General features: G+C 36.2%; 1 protein-coding gene across 1 annotated transcript in view; it reads left to right on the forward strand.

Annotated features, from left to right (window-relative positions):
• BMP2K (BMP2 inducible kinase) overlaps positions 1–11,616 on the forward strand; it is a 120,073-nt gene that overhangs the window by 51,125 nt on the left and 57,332 nt on the right. Inside the window, exons 3-5 of the mRNA XM_010845978.1 lie at positions 613–731; positions 3,547–3,652; positions 9,062–9,204. Coding sequence (XP_010844280.1) covers positions 613–731; positions 3,547–3,652; positions 9,062–9,204 — 368 coding nt within the window. The remainder of the gene's footprint in view (positions 1–612; positions 732–3,546; positions 3,653–9,061; positions 9,205–11,616) is intronic.

An 11,616-nucleotide genomic window follows, 5' to 3' on the forward strand; every position in this document is an offset into this window, starting at 1 on the left:
CTCTCCCCCACCCCCCCTTCCACCCCCCACCCCCTGGATGGAAAATCTTTCCTGCAACCCTCAGCAGACCTTCCCATATGTCCCATTAGCACAGTCAATCCTAAAACAGTTGCTGACAAGAGGAAATGAGGTTCTCGTTATCGCCTTAATACAATGTCAGTTCACCCCCTAGGAGTGGATGAGGGACCCACTCCTGTGAGCCTGTTGGTGTTTTGTATCGGATCGTATCAGTGTTTTGTCATCATGGAGAGGGGGAGGCTGATGGGTAGACTATCAGTAGTATATGCCAGATACAGTGATATAGTTATGTTGTAATATTTTCCATATCCCATATAAGGAATATTCCCATTCAGATGCTATTTTAATATTTTAGCCTTTAAAAGAGAAGCATGTAACCTGAGAAGCATATTATCCTATATGTGCTAGTTTGTGATTGGTATAGGAAGCCAGTGTTTTGGCTATAATTTAATATATATTAGTTGCTTACTGTCCTTACTTTTGTGTTGTGTACAGTCACTTTATTTCCCTCTGAGATTAAGCTCCCCAGTGATGTTACATAATTTTAGTGGTAGTTTCAAATTCTTTATATTTAATTGGTACTTGTTCTCGTAGGTGGCTTCTCCACTGTTTTCGTGGTGCGGACTCATGGTGGACACCGTTATGCATTGAAGCGAATGTATGTCAATAACACGACAGACCTCAACATTTGTAAAAGGGAAATTACAATTATGGTAAGTGAGAGTAATTCCATTTGGAAAAACTTGTATTTTCTTTCAGTTTTGCAGCATAACATTAACCAGCTTTTAGGCAAGCTGCTTATTGGCTCACGCACATCTTGAAAACTTTTGAAGTGTACTCTTTAAAGCCACACTCAGGGCTAAATACAGCCAACTCCTGCCTCTTCTTCCTTGCTTTTAGAAGTTCAACAGGGAGGCTTCTCTGCTTTCTTTTTTTTTCTATTTAAAATACATTTTAATTATGGAATATTCTGAGGATCGAAAAATTGAGAGGACTGGTGAATACCCCTTCACCCCCTACTCAACTTAAGAATTAAAAGCTTACAGATACAGTTGAAGCCTTCTGTGTATTCCTCTCCAATGTCATCTTTATACTGTTATCCTCATCCAGAAAGAAGTCCTTATCCTGAATTTGGTGCTTACCATCCCCATGGGTATTTAATAAAAGTATGTGCTTGTATTCACAGGCAAAAGTTAGTTTTGCTTTTCATTTTAAAAGTAATGCTGTAGAATTGATATTTTTGTGTAGGTGTGTACTTTAGTTATGTGGTAAGGTATGCTTCAGTAAGGAAAAAATTTCTTCTTAAATATTAGGAAAAGTGAAAAATACTTTACTAGGCCATTAAAGAAAATTTCAGTAATTCAGTTAACTAGACTAACCAGTTCAAGGAAACTACAGAATAAAAGTTTCCTTTTTGTCTAGAGTTGCTTGTTGTCATCGCTCTGGGTAGTTTCTTATTCTTGTTCCCCGCTCCTTCTCTCTGTTCTCCTCTGCTTCCTCCTCCTCATCCATTCTTTATCAAGTGCTAATATATATATATATATTTAATGTTTTTGTTATATTGTGTCAAAATTCACACAATATACATTTTATAATTCGCACTTTAAAGTGAACAATTGAGTGGTATTGAACGCATTCACAGTTTGTGTACAGACTGCTCCTGTTGTTCCAAAGCATTTCATCCCTCCAGGAGGAAACGCCTGCCCATGAAGCAGTTACTCCCCATCCCACTCTTGTTAAGGGCCTGGCAACCACCCAGTCTATGCTATGTCTCTATGGATTTGTGTCTTTTGGATATTTTATATCCATGGAATCATGCAGTATGTGACCTTTTGTGTCTGGCTTCTTTTCACTTAGTATATTTTTAAGATTCATCCACATTGTAGCACTTATTAGCACTTGATTCCTTTTTATGGCTGAATAATATTCCATACTATATGCTATGCATATATATCAACATTTGTTTATTCATCTATTGATGGACTTTTAAAAAACCATTGTGATGGTCATTTGGACTCTGTACTTTTTGGCTATTGTGATTGTTGCTATATATATGTATATATATATATTTGAGTATTTATTTTCAGTTCATTTGCTATATATCTAAGAGTGGAATTGCTGGGTCATACGATAATTCCATGTGTAACTTTTTAAGGAACCATTAAACTGTTTTCTACAGCAGTTGAACCATTTTATATTCACACTAGCAGTGTAGGAGGATTCTAGTTTTTTCACTTCCTTGTAGACGCTTGTTATTGTCAGTCCTCCCCAACTGCTAAGAGGGAGATTTTCTTATTCTGGATCAACATCTCTGTCAACACACATGTGGTTTGATCCTTTGTGTTTTAAGACAGGCACATTTATACAATATGACTTACCTGAATTCTGCTTTTATCGTCCCTATCCCTCAGCTAGACTAGAGTTGATTAGACTTTGAGACTTGCTTTTTTTCAGGTAAGGCTGTCACAGAGGGAAAAGATTTACTCTGAGATAACAGGAAACCTTGGAATGTTTTCTAGCTTGAGCCCAGATACGTTACTATTATATTGTAATAGTTCCTTCAATAGAATTTGTTTAAGTTTGAGATATATAAGACGTAGTCATCATCAATCTCAGTTAACACTCAGATCTTATGCTTTGAAAGAAGATAGTTTGGTAAGATGAACAGTTGTCTTCCAACTGTTTTTTGATGACTAATCCTCCATTATTTATGTTTATTTGTGAATTATTCACATGTTCAACTTCCATTAGCTAACGTCTCAAATTATATTGCATAGTTAAAACTAGATTTTTTTCTTTAATGATAGTGGATGCAATTTATTTTAAACAGAATTCTTTAAGAGTTTTAAAATTTAAAGACAAAATGAATTTAGATAATTTTTGTTTTTAACCTTATTGTATATTGATGATTGTTTTATACTAGGAGCAAAGTGTCAGATTTCCCATTTTCTTCTTATTTCCTTGTACTCATTATGCTAGTACTATATTTAATCTATAGTTTCTTTATAGGAATCCTATTTAGCTACTTGTTTATTTTTTAGGTTATTTAGTTGAAAGTACGTACATTCATAAATTCTTTTAACTAGGTGGATATAAATTGCAGTCTCTTGCAGAGAAAACAGACAAATAAGAGTATAGTTGTTAGTTTATGAACTAACAATTCATATTTTTAAATAAAATATGAATTTAAAATACCATATAAAATCTGGTATTTTATTCTTGAGTCCCAAAGTGCTATCTTGTGTATTCACTTTTGAAGAGTATTGTTTTGAATGAACAAAAGTGATGTCTTTCATCTCTATTGAGTTTAAAAATGAGTATTCATTAACTTTCTATTAGAAAATGACAGTCATGTGTAACTAAACTTTCCATTGAAACTGCAGAAAATTTTTTAAACATGTCACATTCCATACTTAAATCTTAATTTTGGAAATTCTTTAAATATATTAGTTTAAACTTCAAATCATTAACAATAGATGTTTAAAATACATGTTTTCCAGTTTTTAAAATTTTGTTTATTTTTTGCAGAAAGAGCTATCTGGTCACAAAAATATCGTGGGTTATTTGGACTGTGCTGTAAATTCAATTAGTGATAATGTATGGGAAGTGCTTATCTTAATGGAATATTGTCGAGGTAAGTATTTCTCTGCATTTGTTTTATGCCAAAAGAATTTGTTCATAAAATGGGTTATTAGGTGTCTTGGTCTCTCCCTGGGCAGCTGTTATCTAATTCTGGACACTCATTGCACCTCAGCTTTAATTATTTGCCTAATTAAGAAATGCTGTTGAAAAATAATTTATAATATTATTGCTTTGGTGATATGAGCACATGTAAATGGACAAATAGAAAAATGCCTTTGGGTTTAAAATAGGAAATCTAAGCAATCACATTTCCTGATCCCTGTACATTTCATTTACAGCCTAACCAGGAAGAACATGCTGTGTCCGTATTAGTATTATACTGTGTTATCCTTGAGCGTATTGAGTATAATAAATTTAAAGGATACATTTTGATCTATAATTTTTATAAATTTATGTGCTCTTTTGTAAACATCAGAAGATAGAAAACTACTTTTTATTTGGATTTAATGTGGTATTTTCAAAGAAATATTTACTTCTAGCATATGCTTAAGAATTAAAGTCTTGACTTTTTTTTTTAAACTTTAACATGTGTGAAGGGGTCAATTAGTCACTTTCCTGCAAACTTGCCTTCTTCCCCCCACTCACACCTGGCCCCCCCAGACTGTAACTGGCAGATTGGGTTCTAGGGAGACCTGTTTTATATTTAGATTCTCTTAAGACAGTTATGCAGAGAAGGCAATGAATGGCAACCCACTCCAGTGTTCTTGCCTGGAAAATCCCATGGACTGAGGAGCCTGGTGGGCGGCCGTCTGTGGGGTCGCACAGAGTCGGACGCGACTGAAGCAACTTAGCAGCAGCAGCAGCAAGACAGTTATGATTGTTAACTATCATACCAGGAATTCTGGTCAGTTCCTGAAGTTTGGAAGAGGAGGAGGATGGTGATAGTAATTGAAAAGATTTAGTCTTATTTTACTCCAGTCTTGTAAGAAGGGAAGGACAGAGGAAAATGAAGTGAATCAGTATTATAATATCTATTGTGATATGTTTGTAACTTACATAAACAATTAGATATTTTTGTGATCGTTCTTCCTTATTTTTATCTTTTCTACTGTAAAGCATTATGATCCCTTGAAGGAGACAATACTGATTTTCCTTACTTTCCTGAATTCTAGCATTTAAGATACTAATTCTTAGCTCGATTAGAGTTGACTAATAGCCCTTGACTATTGATAACTTTTTAAAAATAATTGAACATAATCATAACCCTGAATGAGTTTAATTAAAATTGTCATTTAGAGGACATTTGAAAAGGCGAACCAAATGAGCTTCAGTTTTTAAGGAAGTGAGTATTTGGGGAGGGGGGCAATGGTACAGTCTGTGGCAGATGAAATTTAATTATCTTGTAAAAAATAAAGTCGTATCAGCATTTAAATAAGATGGTAGGTTGCACTGTTTGGCATTTTAAATTAAATGGTAATGAGTGCAATCTCAGAGATATGAAGATTGTTGAGGCCAGAAAAATGGTGACTGTTTAAATTTTAATCATGAAATTGGGCAGAGGATAAAAGTTTTGTTTAGGGGATGATATCTGTTTGAAAAATATGTGAAGATTTGGAAGTTACCCACATCTTACTTTAAAAGACGTTCAGTCTTCGGCAATATTTGCTTTTAGGATATGATTTTTAAATTTTTCATTAGAATAATTTTACTTTATGTCTTATTGTTGCTCAGTTGTTTCTGACATTTTGCGATCCCATGGACTGAAGCACACCAGGCTTCCCTTTCCTTCACTGTCTCACAAGAGTTTGCTCAAACTCATGTCTCTTGAGTTGGTGCTATCATCCAACCATCTCATCCTCTGTCGTCCCCTTCTCCTCCCGCCTTCACTCTTTCCCAGCGTCAGGATCTTTTCCAGTGAACGAGTCAGCTCTTTGCATCAGGTGGCCAAAGTACTGGAGTTTCAGCTTCAGCGTCAGTCCTTCTTATGAATATTCAGGGTTGATTTCCTTTAGGATTGACTGGTTTGATTCCCTTGCTGTCCAAGGGACTCTCGAGAGTCTTCTCCAGCACCACGGTTCAAAGGCATCAATTCTTCGGGCTCAGCCTTTTTTATTGTCCAGCTCTCACATCTGTACATGACTACTGGAGAAACGACAGCCTTGACTGTTTGACATTTGTGGGCAAAGTAACGTCTCTACTTTTTAATACGTTGTCTGTTTAGAAGACTTCGGTTTTGAATAATTAAATTTCATTTGTTTCTACATTTGAAATGTAGCTCAGATAGAGCTTTTAGCTTTTTATGGGAACTTAGATTTTGTGATTCAGGGCTTCTAACCCAAAGATCTCTAAAGGGAAAAAATACTCTTTGTTTAAAATTTATTCTACTCATTGAAACATTGAAAGTTTGCAAGAGGCAGAAGGAATTCAAGGGTATGATTTCTTTAACTGTGAACTGATAGTTGAATAACGTGAATGTTGTTGTTCAGCCGCTAAGTTGTGTCCGACTCTTTGTGACACCATGAACTACACATGCCTGGTTTCCCTGTCCTTCACTATCTCCTGGAGTTTGCTCACGTTCATGTCCATTGAATCGGTGATGCTGTCTAACCATCTTATTCTCTGCTGCCCTCTTCTCCTCTTGCCCTCAATCTTTCCCAGCATTAGGGTCTTTTCCAATGAGTTGACTCTTCATATCAGGTGGCCAAAGTATTGGAGCTTCAGCATCAATCCTTTGAATGAGTATTCAGGATTGATTTCCTTTAGGATTTACTGGTTTGATTTCCTTGCAGTCCAAGGGACTCTTAAGAGTGTGTGTGTGTGTGTGTGTGTGACTTGCTCAGTCATGTCTGACTTGTGACCACATAGACTGTAGCCATCCAGGCTCCTTTGTTCGTGGAATTCTTCCAGGCAAGAATACTGGAGTCTGTAGCCATTCTCTTCTCCAGGGGATCTTCCTGACTTAGGGATCAAACCCAGGTCTCCTGCATTGCAGGCAGATTTTTTTCCCATCTGAGCCATCAGAGAAGCTTGAATAATATGAATAAACACCAATAAACCACTTCTTTTACTGTTTAATTTTTGCGTAAAATGAACCAGGACATTTGACAAAGTATGGAGAAAATTGCTTCATAGTCAGATGCCTCAGTCTTATATGAGATACTTTGAACAGATTATAACTAAATAGACCTGAGTTTTCTCAAAATTGAGGATTCATGGGCAAAATTAATGTTTTTTCCCTCTGCTTTAAAGTTCTAAGGAAAAACTAGCTATTTCAGAAAACATACGAGAATGCTGTTTAGATAGTAATAATAGAAGGAACAAGTGTGTATGCCCCTTCTTCAGTTCAGTCACTCAGTCGTGCCCGACTCTTTGTGTCCCCATGGACTTCAGCACACCAGGCTTTCTGTCCATCACCAACTCCCAGAGCTTGCTCAGACTCATGTCCATCAACTTGGTGATGCTGCCCAACCATCTCATCCTGTGTCATCCCCTTCTTCTCCTGCCTTCAACTTCTGAGCATTGGGGTCTTTTCCAATGAGTCAGTTCTTTGTACCAGGTGGCCAAAGTATTGGAGTTTCAGCTTCAGCATCAGTCCTTCCAGTGAACATTCAGGACTGATTTCCTTTGGGATTTGATCTCCTTGCAGTCCAAGGGACTCTCAAGAGTCTTGTCTAACATACAGCTTGAAAGCATCAATTCTTCGGCACTCAGCTTTCTTTATAGTCCAACTCTCACATCTATGTATGACTACTGGAAAAAACATAGCTTTGACTAGAGGGACCTTTGTTGGCAAAGTAATGTCCCTGCTTTTTAATATGCTGTCTAGGTTTGTCATAGCTTTTCTTCCAAGGAGCAAGTGTCTTTTCATTTCATGGCTTCTATCACCATCTGGAATGATTTTGGAGCTCCCCAAAATAAAGTCTGTCACTGTTTCCATTGTTTCCCCATCTATTTACCATGAAATGATGGGATCGGATGCCATAATCTTAGTTTTTTGAATGTTGAGTTTTAAGCCAACCTTTTTACTTCTCTTTCACTTTCATCAAGAGGCTCTTTAGTTCTCCTTCACTTCCTGCCATAAGGGTGGTGTCATCTGCATATCTGAGGTTACTGATATTTCTCCCGGCAGTCTTGATTGCAGCTTGTGCTTCATCCAGCCCAGCGTTTCTCATGATGTACTCTGCGTATAAGTTACATAAGCAGGGTGACAGTATGCAGCCTTGATGTTCTCCTTTCCCGATTTGGAACCTGGTGTTGTTCCATGCACCTTCTTACACATCACAAAATAACAGACATTCATTTATTCAAACTTATTAAAAGAAAGTTTCAAACTTAAACACAAGCTTGCCTTTTTAAATTTCCAAACTTTATTTAGGTTAGAATGTTTTCTGAATGAATCATGTATTTGTATTCTGAGAATATGATAGTAAACTTTCTCTTAGTATAAGAATTGTCACCATTATGATATCAGTTATTGTAGTCCACTCAATACTTATTTAACGACTCTCTCAGGGCTTGTTGGTGTGGCTGTTTGACTTTGGTAAGTTACTCTGCCCTGGTAAGTTATCTCTTAACCTGGTTTAGAACATGACTCTTATACATCTCTTTTTCTCTCTTGAGATTCCTCCATCCCCCAGTCAAGGAGATCATTTCAAAATCAGATCAGGAAGTTTTCTTGATTCTCAAGATAAAATCTAAAATTTCTCTCTCTCATCAGTATCATCTTATTTTACTCTCTTCTTGATGCTTTCTAGACCATACTCACATTGGTTCTCTTTTAGTTATTCAAAATCATCAAACTCTTTCCCAAACTAGAGGCCTTTTTACATGTCACTTGCTGTCACTAGGGTGTTCTCCTAAATCTCTGCCAGGTTAATTTGTAATTAACCTTCAGTTTAAACATAAATAATCACTTCCTTAGATAGGGCTTCTCTGCCAGTCTCTTCTTCCTATCTTTTACCAATTTAAATTTGGGTTTTTCTTATACTATCCTTGTTGTATGTAACTTTGATAAATACTTATGTGTGTGATTATTTAGTAATTTATCTCTGCCTTCAGTTACAAATTTTGTGATAGTAGAGACTATTTTCGTTCACTATGTTTACCCCCAAAATTAGCATAGTTGAATAACTGTTGCTTCAAATTTATGATGCCGTCAGTTACAAGGTACATCTTGATTTTGGAATTGTTAAAATGTTAAAATATGGCCAATGGTATTAGCAGAACATCAGTTATTTGAAATGAGAACATCAGATGTTCTCATTTCAAAGATGAAAAAAGTGAAAAAAAAAAAGTATGTCATTGAATCAACAGAATATGGTGTATAATAAGCATCCTTACAGGAAAATTATTAAAAAGCCAGTTTCCCATTACCTGAGACCATAAAGTCATTTCTTAATTTCTTTGTCTGTGGTAGTCTTCGTTTATTAAAAATGTCATCAAAATTACTTTTTTTGGTTAGCTGGGCAGGTAGTGAATCAGATGAATAAGAAGCTGCAGACTGGCTTTACAGAAGCAGAAGTGTTACAGATATTCTGTGATACCTGTGAAGCTGTTGCAAGGTTGCATCAGTGTAAGACTCCGATAATTCACCGGGATCTCAAGGTATGAACTTCAGACTCCTTATGGATTACTGCCTTTTAAACTTTGGAGTTAAAATGTCCTTGGACTGTCTTCATCTAAAGCAGTTCTTGTTACCAGGACTGACATCGGTCTCTCCATTCTCTGCTGCGTTTCCTGAGGCCATGTAGAGACTGACTCTAGAATTGAAACTGTGCTTTCCATGACCCTGACAGTTTCTCGCATGGTTGTAGAGATGGATTTTGTACTGCCTACTCTGCTTCTGTTGTACTGAGCAGGCTTCTTTAAAAGGTTTCATATGAACAAGAATATGAACGTCACTGACGCAGGTTGGATGTCTCTCCACACTGTCCTTCCAACACTCCTCCTGTTTCCTATAATTCATTTTAAGCATCAAGGAATTTTCCAGAGATATTGGAGCTCACTGTAAATGGGTCTCTTTACTGATTTATTTATAATTCACTACAGTTTTAGATAATTTCTTATAATTTGGTGGTGATTGTCACTTTAAGGTTACTTTGTCTTTCATATTCATGGAATCTGACCTTTCGTACATGGTACCCACCTGTTACACTGGAAAAAGTGCCCAAAGGGGGTTGAATATTCCTGGAATTATATTGCTTGAGCTATCACTACATTCTTTAGAAACATAGGTGTCTTCTCTGATACTTGCAAACACTAGGATTACAAAAATTCCTCTTCCTGAAATGTTCTGTGCCCAGATATCCCAAGGTAAACCTTTCCCCCACTTCAAGTTCACTCAGATTCACTTTCTCAGAGTCCTGTGCTAGTACCACCATATTTATAATTACAACATAATCTTTCCATTTTCTACTTGTTCTACTGTTTATTATTATTTGTCAGTTTCTCAGATACTATGTAATTTGCTTATGTATTAAGACTATTGTTTTATTTTCTGTCCTCATCCATTGGAAGGTAAGCTCTCTGTGAGCAGGGATTTCTCTCTTTTGTTATGATGTATCCAAGCATTTAGTACAGTGCCTGGCACATAACAGAGTCTCAGTAAATATTTACTGAATGAATGAATCCCAGTTCTGACTTATTCTTGGGCTTCCCAGGTGCCACTAGTGGTAAAGAACCTGCCTGCCAGTGCAGGAGACATAAGAGAGGTGGGTTTGATCCCTGGGTTGGGAAGATCCCCTGGAGGAAGGCATGGCAACCCACTCCAGTATTCTTGCCTGGAGAATCCCCATGGACAGAGGAGCCTGGCAGGCTATAGTCCATAGGGTTGCAAAAAGTGAGACACGACTGAAGCAGTTGAGCACTTAGCACATACAGCTTTGAAAAGTGATAATAAAATGCTCTTAAGATACAAGAAAATAGAAGATGTTACTCATAATATAGGTTGTTAACCATGAAAGCATCTTTTAGGGAAACTTATGCTAAAGAATACAAACTTAAGGTAAGATCACAGTGTTTGACTCCTCATCTGTCACTTAATTTGGATAATCAGTGTAGCATCTTTCATTTCAGTTCTTCTGGATATGTAGCTCTTTTATATTTTCCCTAATAATTTGGTCAGATGTTTTTGTGCTATTTTAGCTCATTAACTTTTTTAATGTAAAGTTGATGTTTTCAGCCAGGTCTTCCTTGGCTTTAAAACAAAGTCATTGAATTGCATACTTTTATATAGACCATATTGAATAGAGTTAGTTCTTTTTACATGTGGAAATTTATTCATACCTGCTTAAGTAGCTTTTTTTAAATAGATTTCTTGTATAAATCTTTATTTTTTACAAGTATGTTTAAAAGTAAACTAAAATGAAATATAGAATAAAAATTATAAAGAAACTAATGTATTTTGGTAGTGTGGAGAGAAATTTAGTTACTCATTCAAGGCTATATCATAAAAATACTGTAAAAAAGTTAATAATAGTGTCATTTATTGAATGCTTACCTTGTATCAGTTGTATTCTAAGCTTTTTACATGTTTTAATACATTCAGCTTTTACAGTTTTTACAACAATGTCATGTAGCAGATGTTATTTCCTCCAGTTTATAGGTAAGGAGACTGAAGCACAGAGTGGTTAAGCAAATTGTCCAGGGTACATGCGGTAATAAGTAGCACAGTTGGGCTGTGAACCCACACTCTCCTGTTTTAGAAACTGTGCACATAACTTTAAGTTATTACAACTGCGATCTCTTAAGTTAAGACACAAAGTTAGATCTGTGTTTTTCAGTGTAATGTTTTAGATAAAAATGGAGTTAGGAGTTAATCAGAGGTAGAATTGGAATGGTTTATGTTTTTTCTGTAGAAAAACTGAAGTGTCAGAAAAGAAGGAAATTGGAGGTAGGGTATAGGCTCACTCCCACTAGCTGTTCTCTCTTATCGAAGCAGTTATAGAGAGGACTTAAAGTTACTGAGGGCTCCCAGACGGCTCAGTGGTAAGGAATCCAGCTGCTAGTGCAGGAGAC

Source organism: Bison bison, unplaced genomic scaffold, assembly GCF_000754665.1.
Source record: "Bison bison bison isolate TAMUID 2011002044 unplaced genomic scaffold, Bison_UMD1.0 scf7180017864228, whole genome shotgun sequence".
Taxonomy (NCBI): domain Eukaryota; kingdom Metazoa; phylum Chordata; class Mammalia; order Artiodactyla; family Bovidae; genus Bison; species Bison bison.